This window comes from Telopea speciosissima, chromosome 7 (genome assembly GCF_018873765.1).
Source record: "Telopea speciosissima isolate NSW1024214 ecotype Mountain lineage chromosome 7, Tspe_v1, whole genome shotgun sequence".
NCBI lineage: Eukaryota > Viridiplantae > Streptophyta > Magnoliopsida > Proteales > Proteaceae > Telopea > Telopea speciosissima.
Window position 1 is genome coordinate 31428077 of NC_057922.1, and position 23969 is coordinate 31452045.

At 39.3% G+C, this 23969-nt stretch overlaps 2 protein-coding genes across 2 annotated transcripts in view; both read right to left on the reverse strand.

Moving 5' to 3' along the window:
- LOC122669998 overlaps positions 1 to 23969 on the reverse strand; it is a 95668-nt gene that overhangs the window by 58115 nt on the left and 13584 nt on the right. The window lies entirely within an intron of this gene.
- On the reverse strand, positions 16852 to 19570 carry LOC122668452. The gene is made up of 2 exons (XM_043865016.1): positions 17495 to 19570; positions 16852 to 17385 (listed from the first exon to the last, which is right to left on the reverse strand). Exons 1-2 carry the CDS (start codon positions 19568 to 19570, stop codon positions 16957 to 16959), a joined length of 2505 nt encoding a protein of 834 aa, XP_043720951.1. The 3' UTR covers positions 16852 to 16956.

Below are 23969 nucleotides of genomic sequence, written 5' to 3' on the forward strand. Positions count from 1 at the left end.
TGATTCTAGGGGACAGATGTGAGTACACATACGATATATGTATTGGATTGAATCACGTGTGAGTCTTGCATGTGTTATTGCAAGTTGTTGAGGAATGAGATTCTCTATTATGGAATTTAATTGGTTCTTTGCCTTGAGAAGACTTTGTCATTGTGGCAATGCATCACGGGTTTTGGCACACCAATGTTTAGTGTTCCTCGGACTACATATCGGTGTACTAGATTGTGATATTGTATCGTGAACGAAAAAGATGCTCAAAACGAAATCTATTGTCCTTAATTGAGGAATATATATCAAAGAGAGAATGTGCGTCTGATCAAACATAAATCTGGATCCAATTCTAATGTTTTGTAAAATGGTTATAAAGTTATTTTGTCTAATATTATTTATTAGGGCAAGAGATCATAGCATAGGTCTTTGCAATAAATTTAAGAACAAAATCATCAATGCACTGAATTTGAAGATAGTTGCATAACATGGCCTACTTGTTATTGTCGTTTGATAGTTCATTTGGGACTCAAATTTAGTGTACATGAAATATATTTTTCTGAATTTTCAAATAGATCCAAGGATTCTAAAGATCATAAAAAAGATTAAAAATGGTTACAAGTCAAAGGCAGAAGAAATAAATATGCCAAATAGAATGCTTAGGATAGAAGTCCAATACAAGATGGGCAATATAGTTGGCTTGGACCACGAATTCAAAATAGAAAAGAAAAATTCATTAGGGCCTTATTCAACGATTGGAACTTGAAATGTGATCAACCACAATGCTTAAAGAGTTTCTGTTACTCCAAGGCTCCTCAATGATTAATTTGGTATACTTTTGTCAAAATTAAATTAATAAGAGTTGATTAAACTAATGGAGTGAAAGGACTTATTAATAATAATAATAATAATAATATTATTATGAAGGGTTTGAATGGCGGCAACTCTATAAGAGTATTTAGAACTTGACATCTTATTTTGATTGTCCTTTGTCTTGTTTTCAAAGTTTCTTTAAGTTTGGATTTTCAAAAATAAGTTGAAATTGGCTATTATTATGACATTATCAACATGAAATGAATCCATTTCCCTTATTGGATAAAAGTTGTTTGCGACTGTGTCATATCAAAAGGCAAAAAAGTAAAATTACACATTATTTAACATTTTTTGGGGATATCAATTAGAAAATCTCATAATAAAATGAGAAAAACTTTCTAACAATGCAGGAGTGCAATTCCCCTCTCATATGAATATTTTAATTATTTTCTCTCATTACTCTGGGTGCAATGGTAAGGTTGATCCATTTTGACTAAGTGGTTACAGGTTCGAGTCTAAAAACAGCCTCATTGTCAAAGCAAGGGTAATGCTGCTTACATTATAACCCTCCCTAGACCTTGTAATGGCAAGAGCCTCGTGCATTAGGTACACCCTTTTTTTTTTTAAAAAATTGCTCTAGGTATGTGGGTCCCATATGGACAATATCTTTTGGAGGACAATCATTGGTGTGACCATAGTTAGTAAATACGTATCTTATATGCGTATCCAAATGTTTTAATGAAAAATGCACCGTATTGCGTATAATATTTTAGAGTAAAAAAATTACACGGATTTAAAGACCTAACATATTATACATGAATAATACTCGTATTATACGATTATAATATGTTTATTTAAATATTAAAAAAAAAAAAAAAAAAAAAAAAAACTAAAATCTATCTTAACCATTAAACCAATCTAATACTAACCGTTAGATAAAACAAAACTAAAATCTATGACTTACCAAAACCAAACCAAACCCTCTTCTTCCTCTTCTTGCGTTCTTCAGGCCGGCGATTGCAGCGGTGCTTCTTGCTTTCTTCAGTCCGGCAATTGCAACGATGCACTTGCAGCGGCAGATTACTTCAGGTATTTTCCTGAAACCATTTTCCCTCCATTCTTCTCCATCTCTGAGTTTCAAGTTGAGGAGTGTTTTTGGGTTTTAAAACACTGCATCTCTGGTCAGAGTTCAAATATCTTTCCTTCCCTCCCTAATTCTCAGTTGTGTCTGCTATTCCGTTCAGCAACAATGGATAAAAGCCTAGAGACACCTTGGGTCCATACGTCGTACTCACGTTGATTCCTGCATTCAAACTCTACGATCCCACGCATCTCTGTTTTCCATAGCTGTTTATTTCATTCAGCTATGTTGCTGAAACCATCCAGAATGTTTTGTATGCCTTTTAAATAATTCTGAGATTTTTCGTGACATTTTTCTCTATTTTTGAGCTTCTGGAAGCATACTCAGTTTCTTTTAACTGTAACTTATCAGATGGTGTGCATTACTACAGCAAACGATTTTTCTGGATTAACTGTAACTCAATATGTGCTTCGGTTTTAGCATAAATGGTCAGCTAGCTGGACCTTTTTATTTTTTGTGCAGTACTGGAGCAAAAGCAACTTACATTCAACCTAGGTGCCATTCTAGATTCCGTGCCCACCAATATAATAAGGAACAAGAGAAGTCCACTGGATCACTCTATGATTTATTAACTATACTCTCTAGTCTCATATGGCTAAACTCCCGGCCCCCTCTCCCCATTAGGGCAAGCTAAAAACTCTTCCAGTATAATTGTTTAGATTCTTGGTTTGTTTGTGTTAAGCTGGTGTCCCACTATTGATATACATTATCAGTTCACACGGTTATGGTTGAGTTTCCCATTGAAACTCAACTTCCACTTACGTTCACGTGTAGATGCCATCTCATGTTAATCCCACTCACATACAACTCACATAAAATATAGAGTCCCAATCCATCTCTTCTTATTGTAACCGTATTACCTAGGGTTCCCTCTCAAGCATATTATATATTTTATGTATAAATATTTGTCTCATTGAGACCTGTAAAGTGTGAATGAAATACTCAATTACTAATATGGTATCAGTCGCATAAGGCCGCAGCCTCTCGTTCCTGGTGTTTCTTCTTGAACCCTACGGTTTTATTCTCCTATTTTTCTTCTTCTAGCGATGGTGAACTCCGATACAATGGCCCCTCTTCCCTCGGGTGCCCATCACTTTGTCTCTCTCAAACTCACTGCATTGAATTTTCTCCTTTGGCGCAAGCAACTCACGGCCTATCTAAAAGGTCAGAAGCTCTTCTCCTACGTTGATGGCTCCTGCGCATGCCCTGCCCCTCCTACCCACTGCTCCTCTTGGCAGCAGCAAGACTCGGCTATCATTAGTCTTCTTCTCTCCTCCTTATCTGAGAACGTCCTCTCTTTGGTTCTCGATAAGGACACAAGCTGTGATATATGGAATGCCCTACAGGATGCCTTTGGATCTGCTTCCTCAACACGCCTGATGTCCTTGAATATGATGCTTCAGAATCTTCAACAACTCCCTGATGAGTCTGTTGCTTTGTATCTTCAACGTGCCAAGCTCTTGGCCGATGAATTAGCTGATGCAGGGAAGCCTCTTTCTACTATTGATTTCAATATTTATGTCCTTCATGCTCTTCGTGCTAATCTGCAGGACATCGTTCCCTCTATCCTTGCTCAATGGATCTCTCCATCTTACACTGAATTAAATGGTCTGTTACTTAGCCATGAAAGCATGAAGGCCTTTCAGAAATTACGTGTCACTGAGGTGCCTATTTTGACAGCTGCTCCCACTGCGAACGTTGCCCACTCTAATGCTATTAGCTTTTCTGACATGAGTTCTCCTTTGGGTCGTGGCAGCCATGGCCGTGGGGGACGTTGGAGGCCGTGGTCGTGGAGGTCATCTTTTTTGCACCCACTGCAAACGCACCAACCATACTGTTGATAGGTGCTTTTATCGTCACCTCCCCCCTAACCCGTATCCTCCTCAACCCCATGCACACTATGCTGCCCACACTCCCTATTACCCTTCTCCTTATTACCCCTCTCTCTCCCCTCCCCCTAACCCCCCACTTCTTCCTACCCCACCACACCCTCCCTCCTCTGCTCTGACTTGGTACCCTAATACGGGTGCCACCCATCATGTTGCACCTGACATTCACTCCTTTTCGTCCTTTGATAATTATACAGGTACAGATCAGCTTCATGTCGGTAATGGTAAGGGTCTTCCCATTTTGCACATTGGTCACTCCTCTTTGTCTTCTCATTCCCCTTCTCATTCTTTAATTTTAAATAATATTTTGCATGTACCTTCCATTACTAAATCTCTTTTATCTGTTCAGCAGTTTTGCATTGATAGTCGTGTTTATTTTGAGTTTCACCGTTCTCATTTTTTTGTGAAGGATCAGGTGTCCAAGGAAATACTTCTCTCCCGAGTAAGGATGGGTTATATACATTGCAATCCTCTCCCGCACCTCTTCCACCTGCTGTTTCTGTTGCTGAACTCACCTCTCTTGATGTTTGGCATCACCGTCTTGTCATCCTCATGAGCCTCTTCTTCGATTTATGGTTAAAGAAACTAACATGCCGTGTCAGTCCACATGTCTGCAGTTTGTCTGTTAGCCCTGCCAATTAGGCAAGGCCCATCGTCTTACTTTGCGTGAAACACATAATCGTAGTCTTTTTCCCTTAGATCTTATTCACAGTGATGTATGGGGCCCTTCCCCCAATTTTTCTAAGGACGGTCATAAATACTTTGTTCTTCTTATTGATGATAGCACGAATTTTATTCGGTACTTTCCTTTGCTCAAGAAATCTGATGTGTTTCAAACTTTTCTCTCGTTTCAAACCTTTGTTGAACGCCAATTTTCTCGTAAAATCAAGGTTGTTCAGACTGATTGGGGTGGCGAATATCGCACCCTCCCTACCTTTTTCTCCAAATGTGGTGTCTCTCATCGTGTATCATGCCCTCATACCCATGAGCAACAAGGGTTTGTGGAACGCCGTCATCGCCATATTGTTGAAACCGGCCTTACCCTTCTTGCTCATGCTTCGGTTCCCTTACATTGCTGGCATTTCGCTTTTGACACGGCTGTTTATCTCATTAACCGTATGCCCTCTCGGGCATCTCATCGTGTCTCTCCTTTCCAACTCATCACACACAAACGCCCAGACTACTCTTTCTTACGTATTTTTGGTTGTCTGTGTTTTCCTCTTCTCCGTCCGTACAATGCTCATAAGTTGGCTTTTCGCTCTAAACCCTGTGTTTTTCTTGGCTACAGTCCCTCTCATACAGGTTACCGCTGCTTTGATCTCACTGCTCAATGCATGTATATAGCTCACCACGTTCGGTTCGACGAAACGGTATTTCCCTTTCACTCTTTTCCATCTAGTTTACCCCCCCCCCTCTATCCCCTCCCCTTTGGTACCCTGGGGTGCTCTCCCCAATCGGGTTCTATCCCCCCAGCCTGATCCGCTCCATGCACCACTCTCCCCTCTCCCCCCCTCCTCCCCTACCCCCTCCACCCCTCCCACGCTGCCCTCTCCCTCTTTATCTCCCACTAGCTCTCCTGATGCCCCTTCCCCATCTCCCCCTCCCCTTGGCCACATCCGCTCCCTTGTGGACCTCTACAACTCCACACCACCCCTTCCCCCTCCCATCTCGCATGCCTTGACCACCACCACCTTCCCCTCCCCTATAGAACCCACCTGCTTTTCTCAGGCTCGCAAGTTTCTTGAGTGGCGACCCGCCATGTCTGATGAATTTAATGCATTACTTACTAATGGCACGTGGTCTTTGGTTCCTCGTTCTCCTCACATGAATTTGGTTGGTTGCAAGTGGGTGTATAGGATTAAACGTAAGGCTGATGGATCTCTTGAGCGCTACAAGGCTCGGTTAGTTACGAAAGGCTTCCACCAGTTGGAGGGCTTGGATTATATAGATACTTTCAGCCCTGTGGTCAAGCCCACAACTATCCGCTCTATACTTGCTATTGCTATCTCTCAGGGTTGGGTGATTCGCCAGTTAGATGTGCATAACGCCTTCCTCCATGGTGTTCTTTCAGAGGAAGTGTACATGGTTCAGCCGCCTGGTTTTGAGGACACCTCTAAACTTGATCATGTTTGCAGGTTACATCGTTCTTTGTACGGCCTGAAGCAGGCTCCACGGGCATGGTTTCATCGTCTCACCTGTTTTTACTTCAGTTGGGTTTTCAGGCTTCTCGCACGGATCCATCTCTATTTATTTTCTGCAAGGACTCCTTACTAATTTATGTTCTCATTTATGTTGATGGCATCATTGTGACTAGTAGCAGCCCAGGTCAGACTACTACATTGATTTCTAATTTGGCAGCTGACTTCTCAATTAAGGACCTTGTCCCTCTCAATTTCTTCTTGGGCATTGAGGTTTTGTCCCATTCAAAGAGTGTTCTTTTATGCCAGGGTCGCTATATCAAGGATCTTCTTGACCGGGCTGGTATGCGAGATTGCAAGCCTATATCTACTCCTATGGCCACTTCCCCCCCCATTCGGGTGTTCTTAGGGCGATACCGCCTCTGTATGGGTGCTCTCCAATATGGACCGAGCTCCTATCGGGTCCGCCGGGTCCATGCAGCTCCTACCGAGTCTCAGGGCAATGGTCAAACGCCTTTGCACTCAAGGTCCATGACCCATGTGTTGCTTACGCTCTCTCAATATGTGATCGCCGCTCCACAGGCTTAGCTCTAGGTCCTAACTTGATATTTGGCACTGGCGGGGGGGGGGGGGGGGTTGGCTTACCTGGGGGCGGGCCAACATCGGAGTAAAAGCCCTGCCGATGTCCGCCGAGTTATTTGGTTAGAGCCCTTCCCCCCCCCCCCCCCCCCCGGGGGGGGGGGGGGGCCGCCGGGCGGGGCAATCCTATTTTCCATGCCCGCACCAAGCACATTGAGATTGATTTTCATTTCGTCCGAGAATGGGTTGCTAATCGCCAACTCTCTGTTCAGTTTATTTCCACGGCAGATCAGATCGCCGATGCACTTACCAAGGGACTCTCCACCATTCGCTTTCAATTTCTTCATGACAAGCTGCAGGTCCACCAAGCTGACCCTCCATCTTGAGGGGGTGTATTGATATACATTATTAGTTCACACGGTTATGGTTGAGTTTCCCATTGAAACTCAACTTCCACTCACGTTCATGTGTAGATGCCATCTCATGTTAATCCCACTCACATACAACTCACATAAAATATAGAGTCCCAATCCATCTCTTCTTATTGTAACCATATTACCTAGGGTTCCCTCTCAAGCACGTTATATATTTTATGTATAAATATTTGTCTCATTGAGACCTGTAAAGGGTGAATGAAATACTCAATTACTAATACCCACCCAAATTGCAGCCCAGAGGCTCTCAATTAGCTTGGGTGCTTTCTTGGCCACATCAGTAAATGCTATTATTGTGTTTATTAGGTGTACATGTCTGTTGCATAGTGAATTATATGCCCGTATTTTTGCTCCAAATTTTTACAGAGCAATTGTATTATACATGTATTAAACACGTACCATATTATTACGTCGGATTTTTTGAAAAGTATTATTGCCGTACAACCCGTTTGACTGCCATACGTATTCGTTCCCGTATTATTGCAGTTCCCGAACTTACTAACTATGGGTGTGACATGCAGATTCCTCCCACGTTGTGGGGGAACCCTACCAAATGAAAATGATAATTCCTTTGTTTAAGTCATTGATATATTACCAGAAGTTAGAAAACCAGATTAGAGATAGTAGAAGAGAAGAGAGAAGAAGAAGAAAGAGGAGGAGAAGAGGAGAGCAAGTCTCGTGGAAGAGAAGACCTGCGTGAGAATTGAATATTCTCTCACAGGTTAATTAATGCTTATTTATAAAATACTTAACTTGGACAGAATTTCCCCTTACATATGCTGAAATATAAAAAACAGAAATAAAGCAAATACACAAAGACCTATTTGCCCATATAACTATCGACTTCAACACTCCCCCTCAAGCTGGAGCATATATATCACCCATGCTCAGCTTGTTACAATAAGACTGGAAAGTAGGGGCAAATAAAAACTTTGTGAACACATCAGCAATCTGATTAGATGAAGAGACAAAAGGTGTCTCAACCAGCTTCTTCAACACGGCACTACGAACAAGTGACAATCCACTTCTATATGCTTAGTCCTCTCATGAAAGATGGGATTACTAGCAATATAGATGACTGCCTGGTTGTCACAAAACATTTTCATCAGGGTTGGAATAAAAAACCCCATCTTAAGAAGGAGAGACCTAACCCACATCAGCTCTGTAGTGGTATGGGCCATGGCTCTATACTCAGCTTCAGCACTGGACCTAGCAATCGTGGTCTGTTTCTTGCTTTGCCACGTAACCAGGTTTCCCCCAACAAAAGTACAATATCCTGTAGTAGATCAACGGTCACTAGTAGAACCTGCCCAATCAGCATCAGAATAAGCAACCAACTCCATATGTTTATTTGGACGATAAATCAGTCCCTTCCCAGGGGCTCCCTTTAAATACCGAAGAACTGCATCACACCAAAAATGTTTGGGCACTTGCATATGCAACATGAGGGCCCTGGCAACTTCAAGTAAGTGCCTATTTTTTCGTTCTGCAACTCCATTCTGTTGAGGAGTATAGGAACAACTAGTCTGATGAATCATCCCAGTAGAAGCACAGTAAGAGGAAATCTCATTTTGAACAAACTCTAGAGCATTATCAGACCGAAATATCTTAATAGAAGCATTAAATTGAGTCTTTATTTCATTGTAAAAATTCTGAAAAACATTAAAAAAATCTGATCTATCCTTTAAAAGGTACAACCAGGTAGTCCAGGAATAATCATCCACAAAAGTGACCAAATAACGAAAATCATGTCTATTGCTAGCACAACAAGGACCCCACACATCTGAATGCACCAAGGAAAATAAAGACCTACTACGGGGCATAGAGCGAGATGGAAAAGTAGCACGATGATGCTTACCCAACTCGCAGCCCTCACACTCTAATTTATTCAAACTCTTAAACTGGGGAAAAACAACCTGTAATCTAGATAAAGATAAATGCCCTAGCCTACAGGGCCATCAAAATGGAGACTCTCCACCAACAGTAGTAGCTGCAGCCGAAGCAGACGAGGCAGTGCCATGCAAATAATATAGGCCATCTTTCTCACACCCTCCACCAATCGTCTTCCTCGTGTGAAGATCCTGAAAAACACAGTAAGAAGGAAAGAAGGTTACCAAGCAATTTAGATTTTTAGTAAGTTGGATAACAGAAAGAAGACTTAAAGGAAATTGAGGAACATGTAGGACTAAAGAAAGAGAAATATTAGAATTAAGAGATACAGTACCATGCCCGGTAACAAGAGTGGAGGAACCATTGGCCACAATAACAGGAGGGGTGTGAGAGTTAGAAAAGATAGAACTAAAAACCGATGACCTACCAGTCATATGAGCGGAAGCCCCCGAATCAGTGATCCAGGGTGTGGAAGTAGTAGAAAGGAGAGCGGCAAGAGTACCTGCATGAGCTAAGGTGGCAGTGGTGGTGAATGCCCCAGAAATGGAAGTGGATGATTCAAGACTCTTGATGTGACGCATGAGTTGTTGCATCTCATCACGAAGGTTGGTGGAAGAATCTCCCATGGTCAAGCCAGCTTTAGAATTGCTAGGTGTAGCAAAATTAGAACCATCTTCAGAAGCTGCATGATTGGCCAAGTTTCGAGCCCATTCGGGTTTCCCATGCTTGGACCAGCAATTGTCAATAGTGTGATTTGTCTTCCCACAATAGGAACATAACCGGGCTGCTTTGTCAAGATGCTGTCCGCCAGAATTACGACCACCAGATCCACGTCCTCCCCCTGAACCACGGCCTCTACCACGGCCTCTAGTAGTAGTGAAAGTAGAATTTTCCTTTGGATTGGTGTCGGGCTTGGAGCTAGGAGAAGCAATATGCTGCAATCGAGAAAAGGTGTCATTCAAGGTGGGGACAGATTCACCAGCAAGAAGATGTCCTGTAACAGCCTTGAGACTAGGATTCAAACCAGCCAAAAATTTAGACACAAAAAATTCGTTTCTTTGAGCCTTCAACTTCTCAATATCAGTGGTGAGGGGCTGGAACATATTTAGTTCTTCGACCATTCCCTTAAAAGTACTGTACGTATTGTCTTGGAGAGACTTGTCCGACTGCTGAAATTGAAATATTTTTCATAGAGGTCGAAGATACGTGTCATACTCTTCTCTTGAGAGTATGTCTCCTTGAGATCATCCCAAACTCCCTTTGCCGTGGTGTGGAACATAACATTCGCAGCAATGTCTGGCTCCATCGAGTTCCACAATCAAATCAAAATAACAGCATTCTCCCTTTTCCAAGTACTATACTCCTTAGAGTCAGGTGCTGGAGGAGAAGAAGTAATATAGTCAAATTTATCCTTAGCTATAATATAAACTTGAACAGCCTGTGCCCACAATAAGTAGTTGGAACCCCCCTTCAACTTTATGGATGTAATCTGAACATTCACATTGTCGGTTGAGGTCTTCGAATCAGCCATAGTGTATAAACTTCAAAAAATGACTCAGAAATAATGTAGAGAGGCAGCAACCAATATCACTCAATGGAGGCAGCCAAAAACAGCAGTACTAAACAACAACTGTAGATAATAAAAGGATGAATAATTTCCAGCAAACCAGATGTAATAGACAGCAGCAGGCTCACTCTGATAGAAGCAGCCAAAACCATGTACCAGGCATAATCGATCTCAGAGTTTCTGAGAAGGAGAAGAAATCTTCACAGCAGCAGCAGCATCACCCAAAAATAGGGTACAATAATCTCTAGAAGCACTAAATAACAAGTAGAAGTAGGCCGGAACCGCAGGACATCAAGCTAGGACATCCAAAGAAAAATCGATAATTATCAGGGTTTTACCCTGGAATCGATCTCAGCAGTCTTCAAGAATGGTTGAGGGAGAACTCCAATCGATCATCAGATCAAGTAGTTAATAATATATATCACTCCTTTCATTCTTCAAGGAGTGGAATTACATCATAGAGGAGACAGCTATAGGTGGCTGTACACCACAAACCAAAATCGATGAAGGAAAATTAGAAGAGGATCATGGGGGTTATTCTAATCTGATTAATCTCGCTTTGATACCATGATATATTACCAGAAGTTAGAAAACCAGATTAGAGAAAGTAGAAGAGAAGAGAGAAGAGAGAAGAAGAAGAAAGAGGAGGAGAAGAGGAGAGCAAGTCTCGTGGAAGAGAAGAGCTGCGTGAGAATTGAATATTCTCTCGCAGGTTAATTAATGCTTATTCATAAAATACTTTACTTGGACAGAATTGCCCCTTACATATGCTGAAATATAAAAAATAGAAATAAAGCAAATACACAGACCTATTTGCCCATATAACTATCGACTTCAACAGTCATAAAGGACATGGCTTCAAATATCGGTATCAGATCATCAAAACAATCTATAATAAGGGGAAAATCGTCCAAATACCAAAATTCCAAGGAAATGGGAACAAAACCTTCCAATATGGGCTGATCCAATCGATCTATATTAGTATCGATACCGGCCAAGACCAATAACAATATTTAAAACCATGATTAAAGGTAGAAGAATTATGGACCAAGTTTTCCTTTAGTTAAAGTTAATAGGTTAATGGGAATCCATTTGCCACGAGAGGATGTCAGGAGGGTACTTTGAGAATTATACTAAAACCAATGGGGTTTGTGAATCCTAGGATGGGGTTCTTTGAGAAGGAAAACTTCGTCCAAGAATTATTGTTTTTAGATCTTTTATTAAGTTATTGGCATTGTCCAATCAGCGCAACATGAAATGAGAATCTATCGCAAATATCTGTGTGTGTGTGTGGAGATAAACGGATGGTTAAAAACTTGTATCCATTTAGGGTATCCGTATCAAATCAGGGGATATCTGGATCCAATCACATTCAATCCATATCAATCTGTTAAATCCGCTTACATCTCTAATTGCCAGTTACTTTTCTTTTTATGGAAATGATTGTAAGACACTATTTAGTTCTTCTGATTTGAAGGCAATTAATGAGAATCTGTGAGAAAGAGAAAGGGGCATGTATTTGGACATTCTTTAGGTCTAGTTGGTAAGGAACATTGAACTTAGAGGAGGAGGAACACTGATATCAGAGAAGGAGACTTCTTATCCAATCGATCATACCAGGAGAGGGCAGTATTGGAAGCAATCGAGATTTTAAAACAAAATGTGAATGAAAACCCTTATTTTTTCTTATTTTCCTCAATTTAAATATCAGGTTTTCTAAGGTTGTGTTTGATATGCAATCTTAGAATAAATTATGGGTCTAAAACATATTTTGAATCTAAACTATTCATTATTTTCACACTTGCAGAATGCGTTCTAGATTTAGAATCTATTTTAAAAATATATATCAAACACAAATTAAAAACTTACGTCAATTCTCTTTTTGGAAGGAAAACCGTTTCCTTTCGCTCGTTTTAAATAGATTTCATGTTAGCTAGGTTCTCTAAGAACTCACGCCAATTCTCTTCATGAGAATGAGAAGAAAGGGAAAACTCTTTCCTTTCCCTTCGATTTAAATAGCTTTCAAGTAGCTTTTCTTATCTAAGACCCATGCCAATTATCTCATGGTTTCATGATGGGACTTGCGAGGGCCAGCTTAGTGCAAATGCATTCATTAACCAAGTCTTTCACCTTGGACATGAGCTCCTATGGTTCCGTGTGTCTTAGGTCGAACGAGAAAAAAAGGGAATGTGATTTTTTAAAAAGGCTAAATGTTTTTTGTGCTGGGGCGCAGGCTGTGCCCAGACACATGGGGGTGGGCAAAATGACCACCCTGCCCTCCTGAATGGCAAAAATATCCAACCCATGTGTCTGGGCTCAGCCTGCGCTGTGGCACTTATAATTATTATCTCACATGATATGTACTTACTAAGTTCAAAATATTTCAAAGTTGGTTATTAAATTTTGGAGAGAAGATTTATATGTCATTCATATGTATAGGAATCTCCCACATCAATCCAATGAGTGTAGATAAAGAGTGCAACATATGGAACTTATAAAGGAACAAAGTAGTCAGGGAGGATAAAGAGAGTGTTAGAAAGAGAGAGAATATAAGAGCGATGTATATGAAGTAGATATTTATCAAACACAAATTAAAAGCTCACGACAATTCTCTTCTTGAAAGTAAAACCGTTTCCTTTCCCTCGTTTTAAATAACTTTCATGTTAGGTTTCATAAGAACCCACACCAATTCTCTTCATGTGAAGAAAAGGAAAACTTTTTCCTTTCCCTTCGTTTTAAATAGCTTTCAAGTAACTTTTCTCATCCAAGAGCTCATGTCAATTGTCTCATGGTCTTATGATGGGACTTGCGAGGGCCAGCCTTGTGCAAATGCATTCATTAAACAAGTCTTTCACCATGCACATGAGCTCCTATGGTTCCATGTCTCAGGTTGAAAGAGAAATAAAGGGAAAGTGCTTTTTTATTATAATTATTATCTCACATGATATGTAATTACTAAGTTCAAAATATTTTAAAGTTGGTTAATAAATTTTGGACGGAAGATTTATATGTCATTCATATGTATTGGATTCTCCCACATCAATCCAATGAGTGTAGGGAAAGAGTGCAACGTATGGTACTTATACAAGGGGCAAAGTAGTCAGGGAGGATAAAGAGAATGTCAGGAAAAGAGAGAATATGAGAGTGATGCATATGAAGTGGAGTGTAGATTATTTTCTCTTAAATGTACTGTACTTTGCATTCAAATTCCTTTGATTTGAAAAATACAATAAATATTTATTTGAAAATATAATTATCAATATAATAAAAGTTTAGGCAAATTACACGGTTATAATTACAATTTTTTTTTCAAAACTGAATTCACTTCTCTTCCTTACCCTTTACTTGTAACTAGTCAAAGCAAATACTAACCATTTGGAGAGATTGTTTTCTAATCTGTATTGGTATAACTTTATGATAATTATGCTTGTTCTTATGCACAGACCATGTAAGTACATGGTACGTTGTGCCTTCCACCATTTGATAGGGATGGGGATGGAAAATTATCTCCTGAAATTCTCAGCCCGGTACAGTTCCCTAGTGCCTCTAATAAGAGGGGGGGTGGACCCTACTCGGGCAGTGTGTTCGGGCAGGGGGTAAGGTGGTCATTTCTGCCCCCCCCCCCCTATGAGAGGAATTGCAGGAACTACACTAGACAGGGAACCGCAGTGGATAAAAAAGTAAGCATTATACCTCGCTAGGCATATTGACTCCTACGAGTACCCTCCCATTTTGTTTCTCAACTCTGCTTCAAAGTTGAAGTGATTAAGAGAAAGAAAAGTTCAAACCTAAAAAATGAGCTTTTTCACTAATAAAGTGAAACCAATTGGGCCATATATAAAAGTACTCCATGATTAGAACTAAGAAGCAATGAAATCTTGATTTTTAAATTTGAAGTTTTTAAGAAGGTAGTTGCATAACAGTGTCATATGGTAGTTATTCAAAATTGTTCAACTAACAGTTCTATTTTTCTATTATTTACTTTGAAGACCAATCCAAGTCCTATAAATGGTCAAAAAGAGGACTAAAATTTGTTGAAATGCCAAACATAGAACTCAAGGAGAAACAGATGGCTTGAATTGAAGACCAATAAGGTTTGAGTAAATGGATGACTTGGACCATCAAATTCTACATATGACTAAGTCATAGGACCCTTCTTATTTGCTACCTAAAAAAAAATAGGACCCTACTTATTTAATGGCTGGAACTTTCCACATCATCAGCCACATGGCTTAAACAGGTCTGTTGTTATGCCAAGGCTGCATAATAATCAATTTGCTAGCAGGGTTTTGTTAAGATTATTAAAGTAAATTAAATTAATGGTGTTAAGCAACCCAATAACAATAAAAAGATTACTCCTTTTGTTATAGACATAATTAAAGATAGAAAGAAAAATGGAACTTGCAGATCTTTGATTGATTAGGTCGTTAGAATTGTCCAATCAGCTTAATGGGAGATAGATGTTTAAACTAACAACCTAAAGTTTCAATGATTAGGAATAAATTTGACATATGCCACAAATTTGTATGAAGAGGGTGCACCATGTATAGGGTGTGCATTAAAGAGTTATAGACACCTCATTTTGTCACCCCGGTGTTAGACTCGTGGAAACTATTGTTTTATAGCTCTGGAGTCTGGAAGTTCCTCATGCCTCCATTGATCCAATTTCTTCAAATGAACTTGGGATAAACGGGTCAAAAATAAGTTTTCAAATAAATATGTTAAATTTATTATTTTTTTTAATGCATAGGTGAGACCTAGCCTAAACCCAAAACTTGGTTCAGCCATGGCTCAGAGTTATACTTGAACCAGGCCCAAACCCCAGAGTCAGCCAATGTCAGTCTAGGTAGACTGGCTAGGGCTGACGCCAAAAAAAAAAAAGAATCTACCGTCACCAATGTTTGGTGTTCCTCGGACTACATATCGTTGTATTGGACTTATGATATTGTATCGTGAATGAAAGAGATGCTCAACACGAAATCCATGCATTGAATACTTCGAAATAACAGTGACTTCTTAGGAAATTCTAAATAAAAACAACTTAAGGTGGAAAAAAAGAGAAAAGAAAAAGTGAATCCAAGGAAAAGATGAAACTCTAATTAAACATGATACAAAATAATATAAATTTTTGTGCTACAAGTGTTGAGCAGATGAGGAAATGTCTTTTTAGCAATGTGTTTAAATGGTTTCCTCAATTGGTTTGACTTGAATAGTCACAAAAGAAAATAAAAAAAAAGAAAGAAATTTGATAAAATTTAAAACACACCCGAACAGATGATTTGGTGGTCCGACCAATGGAGAAACATGGGACGTTCTGAACATATCTTTTTTTATTTTTATTTTTTTGGTATAGAAATTTATTAACGCTGGAAAACAATCCCAAACGAACCAGCAAACAAGGAAAGCAAAATACAAGAAGGAGGTGGACCCTGCCAGTACAAGTTCTGTTGAGAGGAAGCTCTCAACGAAGCTAAGGTATCCGCCGCAGCGTTAGCCTCCCTAAGAGAGTACATAAAGGAAATATCCAAAAAACAAGAACTAAGAGCTCGGCAATCTTCCACAATATGCTTGACTCGCCAAGGAATAGAAGAGGAGACACCAGATAGAATGCGGGTGAGCAGGAGATTATCACTCTCTATGATAAGATATAAATGCCCCAATTCAACAGCAAGGTGCATCGCTCGGCAAATAGCTAACGCTTCAGCTATCAAAGCAAAGGAGAAACCAATACCTTGAGAAAACCCATAAACCACGGCACTAGTCTCGGATCTACAAACACCTCCAATGCCTGCAGGATCTGGGTTACCCTTACTAGCTCCATCGACGTTGAACTTGACAAATGGATATTGGGGAGGAATCCAACTAACCCATCGAGTGTCTCGTCTAACTTTAGGCCTAGAAAGTTGCATGTGTTTCCTTGAATGAGCAATGGCTCGCAGAATGATGTGCCAAGGATTAAAATTCATCTGTCTAAAAATAAGGTCCCAGTAGCCGTTCCAGATAAACCAAATGATACTGTAGAAAAGAGATGCCTTCAACCTGTCCTCCCTGCTAGAATCCTTGGGGAGATTCGCTACCGCTCTGATTCCTACTCCAATATCTTGAGATGAGAATAAGGAGATAAGTCCTGTTTGTTGCCAAATTCCTTTGATGAGTGAACAGTCAAAAAACAGATGGTTTGCAGATTGTGCGTGTTCTTGACATAAAGCACACAAAGGATTCATGTTAAATCCTCGCTGGTTCAAGAGATCTAGCAAAGGATTTGTCCTTCGAAATCTTGCAATAACCTTGCATCTAGAGGATGCATAATGTATCTTATGCATTAAGATAAAACCTTACAATATAATGGTTGGAACCTTGTAATGTTATTACAACAAAGAATCAATTAAAATTTTCTTTTCTTGTAACAAAAGAAGCAGATTGAAACGAATGTACAAAAACAAATTGAAACATATATACAACTTATTTATGGAAACGAATTGTTGGATTTGCAAAGTGAGCAACATAATTCAACATTTCATCCATCTGTTGCCAGCAAGTCAAGTGCGTGGTCAACAAGTGAGTGAATTGGTATGTTGTGCCGACTAAGTCCAATGGTTCCAGAGAAAATGTTAAAGCTTTCGATCTCTGATGTGGTCTCTCTTAGAATCTCAAGCTCCTCCTCCATTCTAAGACCTCTGAAAGTTCCAATCGTTGCTCTGTTGTTTCTCATCATTAAAATTGCTAGCTCAATCGCAAATCTCCTCATTCTAGGAACCTTGGACGATGGGTATTGGAACATTTTCAAAATATCTAAGAGTTTCTTTGATAATTTGGTCTCGTCAATTCCAGTCTGATCAAACGTGAAACTTGCTTCTTCAGGAGTCATGATTCCGAACACCTGTGTCGCGAGCCCGAGCATTACTTCTTGTGGTTTGTTCTCTTCTGACATTATCGCCTTCAACACCTGTTAATTAGATTAAAAAAGAATTCAAAGCACTTGTTAGAATGATTCTTACTAGACTCTAAAATGCAAGATGAAATTGGTTCATGGATGATAAAAATGAGGAACTTACTGTGGGTGCAGCAGCAGAGACTTCCCTTAATTGTTCAAAACAATCTTCGCCAGCGAATTTACACAAATGCCTTAAAATTCTGGCTGAATTGATGCGAAGCTCTTCAACTTCGAGTGCCCTCACGAGATTTGTTAGTACCTTCTGATTCAATATCCTAAAGCAGTTCTTATCACTCTCCAGTGCAAGCATTGCAATTGCCTCCCCTGCTGCATCCCTCACATGATTATGTTCTTCGGAATTTGGCCCTTCGAAGAAAAGGCGGAACAATTCTTTAATGATTCCGCCTGTGCTCCCAATCCTCTCTCTTGCCTCAATGTCGAAGGCCAAACTAGTTAAGATCTTGATTCCCAAATGTTGAAGTTTTGGGAACTTCTCACCAAACCTGAGAATTTTTCTGATGTTGCTTACTGTGAAAACAATCTCCACAATCTCTTGCCTTAGACGCTTGCCCACAGTACCAGATGTTCTTGTGAGCAACTTCAACACTTGCAGGGATCGTTTCACTGCCAATATCCTATAATCTGTGTCAGTGCTGTTCTTGAGCACCTCCTCTACAGTATGTGTGAAGTCAACAATTTTGAGCAGAAGGCCTCTTGTGTTACCGATCTTCTCACAATTATCGTGGTCGCCTGCAAGTTTCTTGAGAATGGTGAGACCCAATTGGCTAAAGGTAGAAAACTCATAATTTTCTTGATCAAAAACCAACACTTTCTCCCCAATTTCATCAAATACACCGTTGGAGCTACGTTGAGCGTAAATCAAAGATGATATAGATTCCATTGCACCAGAAATCCCTGCAACTCGAAGAGAGTTTTGCCTTTTTCCAGCTAGTATGGACAAAATCTGTGCAGCTGCTCGCCTGATCTCTGCTTCTTGTGGGTTCTTCCAGTTCAACATCTCTATCAATCTTTCAATAACCGATGTAGATGTGCCAATCTTCTGCAGTGTATCACCAGAGAATTGGGGATTATTCGAGAACTTCTGAAGAATTCCAGCCCCAATTAGCTGCTCCTCCCTGGATTGGGAGGCCAAAAGCTCCATACCAAAAGAAACTAAATCCAGCTTTAAGCCATCAAAGATGCTTTTATTAATACATTCCGCATAGGCATCATAGAAGAACCTTTTGAGAGAAATCATTCCAATATCGCACTCCTTGTCCACCTTTTCCAGCAGTTTCCGATGTGTTATCGTCCATTCCCAATAGGCTTTCCCTAACAGAGACAAGAAAGCTTCGGCCAAGGCCAAACCATAAAAGATATCCAGAGCAGCTCTCTCGTTCGTAGCTTTGTCGCTTGTTGGAATTGCGTTACTATAACTCAACTTATCGAACCCCATCACTGAAAGCGCCATACATGCTAAGGCAGATAAAAACTGAAGCCAATAGAATAACTTACTGATGTTCTTAGATAGAAAAATCCAACCTATTAATGGAAACAGGGGAACCTCTGATGATTTCCATGTACGTCTTGACGGATTGCTGATTCTGTCCTCTTTGATCTTCTCTTTGAGTTCTCGGCCACCACTTAACTGTTTTCTAGGTCTTGCCTCGTTGGGTTTTCTGCTTTCGCTTTCAGGATCAGAAATTGACCCGCTAATTCCTCTTATGATTCGAACAATCAAATTGGAGCTTGATTTCAGTGATTCGAAACTATGAAGGCTGGCATCTGCAATCGTCCATGTAGACTGGTGTTGCCATTCAAGCTCATGACTGCGGCTGAAGATTCTGGCGGCTTCAATTAAGAGTATGACGGTGATGAACCAGAAATTAATTTTGGATAGTGTAATGGCATAACCACCAAGAAGAATAACGGTTGCCCAGATGAATCCCATAGCTCCTAACGCAGTGGCTAATTTCTCGAGAAGTGCAAGTTGAAGAGAGAATAGAGTTATCTCCTTCTCTGGTGCATTGACATTTGGTTTTGATGGAGAACCAGGGTCTACATTGCTGCTTTCTCTGTTTCCCAATGGATCACCATCTCTTGAAGGATCAAATATGGTGTCGCTTCCACCGGAGTCATCAATCTGTAGCCGTATGCTCCCATCGCCTCCTGTGGATTGTGGACTAAGATGATCCATTTTGCCTGCCCAGGAATTTCAAGATCAACTTTGAACTGCGAAATGAAAACTTTTGGGGTTGAAATGAATCAATGAAGATTGTGATGTTGCAAATAGAAGGATATGCTGTGAATTGCGAGTGAAATTGCTAAACCTTTATGCTGTGCAGAAGAGAGACCAGATTGGCGGTGATTAAAAACAAGAGTAAGTGGATCCTGTCTGTGATTTCTTCAAACAAAATTCTTTGTCTGTTTTCTTTTCTCTTGTATTTATACCTGCACCAAGGATTTAATCTCTCTCTCTCTCTGGAACTGTCAATTCTTGTCTTCCAAGTATCTGGTGTGACGCATCTTGTTGAGTATTTCAACAGTTTTGTCGAAGTCAACTGTTTTCCTGCTCTTGTTGCTTCTTCCTATTTATTGTGTTTGCTTTCACGTATATGTTTCTTGACATCTTCAAATTCCTGTCTCCTCAAGGAATAGGGTTTTCAAGAAAATACAGGGAGGCCAATGGGAGCATACACGGAACCATCAACAGGTGTGAGATTTTTGCCTTACATGGGTGCACGCAATCATCTTTTTTTTTTTGACACTCCTTGTACAGAGTCACATTACATTTTTGGGTTTTTTGACTTTTTTCCTCCTTTTTTTTCTTGGAACACTCTTAATTTTTTTTTTTTGGTAAGATCTTATTAGCCTTAAAAGGGGGAAGGGGGAAGGGGGAAGGGGGAAGGGGGAAGGGAGGACCGTTGCCTTTCTAGATTCTTTTTCCCCTTTTTTATTATCCTTAAAAAAAGGGAAGGGGAGGACGTTGCCTTGGGTGAATTTTTTCCCTTTTTCTTGAAACATTCTTATTAGCCTTAAAAAAAATGAGAGAGGGAGGGGGGGGGGGGGAATATAAGACCCAATCTTCCTACACCCGAATGGCCAAATTCTCTTCATCTACGGTAAAAAAAAATACCCTCACCGAAAAGATATGATGAGAATTACTATAGTGTCGTAACTCTCAAAACCACTTTGTGAGCCTTCGTCAAATGGTGATATTAACATGGACAATTCGAATATTGCGCGGTATTAAGTTTGTTCGAGTCAATGAGCTAGAACTTTGGATTGTTTCACTCTCATCACTTGAGCTAGAACTTTGAACTGTTTCACTTCCATCACTTATTGACGAAGTCCAAAATATGCTCCCCTTTGGCACTGATGTCACCGATACCCAAGGTGAATGAAGGAAAACTCCGTACTTCAGAAATTATTCATATATAACAATGAATTCTGATCAGTTTGGAGTTTGAAATGGTCAATAGACCTTAATGACCCAATCATTAAAAAAATTATCTCATTGGAAATGCTTTTTTTTTAAAGAAAAATAAAGTAAGTTTCCATAAATAATATATCTCTCATCCATCTGGTTATCCAATAATAGAGAATTAGGTATACAAAAATTTTCAGTTCTAGTAAATTTTTTTTTTTAATTTCTCTTGTCAATTTTATAATTTGGGTTTGATTTTCATTTACGACCGTGTATGTATACCACCACCCTTCATCCAAGGGGTACAAAAATGGTTTTGTATAAACTCGTGTTTTTTTTTTTTGTGTGTGTGTAAGCTCACGTTTATGTAAATGTGATGGTTGAAGTGACAATTGTGCATATGTTCAGATAACCTTTCTCCTTATATTTTATTGAGGATAAGTTCTATTTCTTAAAAAAAATTTAATAGCATTACATAAAAAGACATGTGATGAAATAAATATAGTCACATTCCTAGAATTTGGAACGTATATTCCAAGAGTAAACCTTTCATATGAGAATCATTGTGAAGTTAAAGAGCAAGAGGGTATCACGATACAATTAGCTTTTAGGGTTTGTTAAATTCGGATTTTGATATATTTGAACTTATTTGTATATTATTTGTAAAGCTTCTTGACCCTTCATCAATTGACAACATTAACATAGACATAATTTGTATCGTGTGGTGTTGAATTTGTTGGAGGCATTCAGCTTGGACATTGTAGTCTTGAATGGTTAAATGCATTTGTTTAATGAAACTCGGAATGCCAAATTAGGAAAAATTCTTCTCCTTGGGTGAAGTGTCCCACTGATTGGATTGTTTCACTCCCATTTCTTATTGACGAATTCAAAGCTATGCTCCTCTTTGGCAATCTGATGCTAACGATGCTCATGGTAAATGAAAGAAAACTCGCATACTTTAGAAATTATCCATGTATAACAATGCATTCTAATAGTTTGAAGTTTGAAATGGTGAATAGAACGGAATGACCTAGTCACTAAAGAAAGGGGCCCGGGAACATTCTCTGTGGGGGTGCACAAGGGCCATGTGCACACGACAGCCGATGAGGGCATGCGCTACCATCTAGGGGGCATAGTTTCCGCTTTTCATGGGGGATGGGACGATCATTCAGCTTGGACATCGTAGTCTTGAATGGTTAAACACATTTGTTTAATGAAATTCGGAATGCCAAATTGGGAAAAATTCTTCTACTTGGGTGAAGTGTCCCACTGATTGGATTGTTTCACTCCCATTTTTTATTGACAAATTCAAAACTATGCTCCTCTTTGGCAATCTGATGCTGACGATGCTCATGGTAAGTGAAAGAAAACTCGCATACTTTAGAAATTATCCATGTATAACAATGCATTCTAATAGTTTGAAGTTTGAAATGGTGAATAGAACATAATGACCTAGTCACTAAAGAAAGGGGAAACATTCTCTGTGGGAAAGCACAAGGGCCATGTGCACACGACAGCCAATGAGAGCATACGCTAGCATCTAGGGGGCATGGTTTCCGCTTTTCATAGGGGATGGGACATTCATTTCCCCCCCCCCCCCAACCCAACCCAACCCAACCCAACCCAACCCACTGAGAACATTTTCCCTTAAAAGAAAATATCTTACTAGAAATGCGAAATAGAGATTTCATAGATAATAATCTATCTCTCATCCATTTGGTTATCTACAACCAAAAAATTAAGAAATAATTTCAATGACGATATTTTGATTTGTTAAATAGTTGTCTATTTATTATTATTATTTTTTTTTACTGATAAATAGCGTATTTGCTATGATAGATTGTGGTTGATGGATTATCTATCAATATTTATTTTGATAGACATGGTTAAACTTAATTAATATTAGATGTAGAGATCCGAAAGAATGAGAAATGATTTCAAATTGGAAAGGTATATTGGTTTTAAGTGTTTATAAAGGCATGAGAGATTAGAATTTATTTGCAAAAAATCAGTTTGTTCCTTGATTTTTACTGGGATAAACACATATTTTTGCTCCCGGACTTTTTAAGAGCAGTTGTATTAAAACACGTATTAAATATGTACCGTATTATTGTGGTACACGTTTTATTGTGTCACCTTTTCTTAAAACATATTATTGCCGTATGGGTAGATTAATTACAATACGTATCCGTTCCTGGATTATTGTTGTATCTGAACTTACCATAAACAATGTTATGGCCGATATAAGATCGATGTAATAGTGTCAATATTCTATCAATGACACGTACCATATTAATTGTCGTACATATCCGTTCCCCTTTCCCATACAGTGTCACCGATACAATATCGACATGGTATCGCGATTGACTACTAGCAAAACCGTTACCTATCGCACGATACGATACCGATGCCTCAAATCATGATAATGCTCCAATAGCAAGAAGAGCATCATCTTTTTATAGATATGTAAATAAAGATTCAAAAAATACTCACCATAAGCCTTTCTCACATACGCATGTGGATCTTCTTTCCAAAGCTTTTGATCATTATCATTGAAGCACATAAGAGGTAAACTTATGTCAAACAAAAGAAAATTAAGTGATGGTTGCAAAAACTGGTAATAACTATTCTCGGATATACTATAAAATATGGGGGAGTGGGGAAGAAAAAGAGCAGAATGACTATAGGGTTCAGGTGATCAACAAACCTACTAAACATATGGACAGTGAAACATAATAAGCTTTTTTACAAAAAAAAAAAACATAATAGGTTTGAAGCTTATAAAATGAATGGATAATAATACTAATAATAAAATAACAATAATAATAATAATAATAATAATTGCAATAACTAATACTGTGAATAAGTTCATGTTTAACAAAAATAACAAGGCTTAGTGTTAATGGCAGAAGAGTTTGATGTTCATTAATATCACAATCCCTAACTGCCCCTCAAACTTAATATAAGGGAACTTTAAATGCAAGGTTAAGTTGCGCTATTGCAACCATTAGGTTGCGGGTTCCAATCATGGAAACAACTTCTCGCAAAGTAAGGGTAAGGCCGTGTACATTTTGCCCTCCCAAACCTTGCAGTGTTCATCAAAAAAAATAAATAAATAAACCCTTACAGTAGTGGGAACCTTGCACATTGGGACATTCTCTTTTTTTTT

Excerpts from the sequence above, each read along its gene's own strand:
- LOC122668452 (XM_043865016.1), bottom strand. The coding sequence starts at position 19,570 with ATGGATCATCTTAGTCCACAATCCACAGGAGGCGATGGGAGCATACGG. Across the intron at positions 17,386-17,494 it reads TCTCTGCTGCTGCACCCACA|GTGTTGAAGGCGATAATGTC; the intron begins GTAAGTTCCTCA and ends TCTAATTAACAG.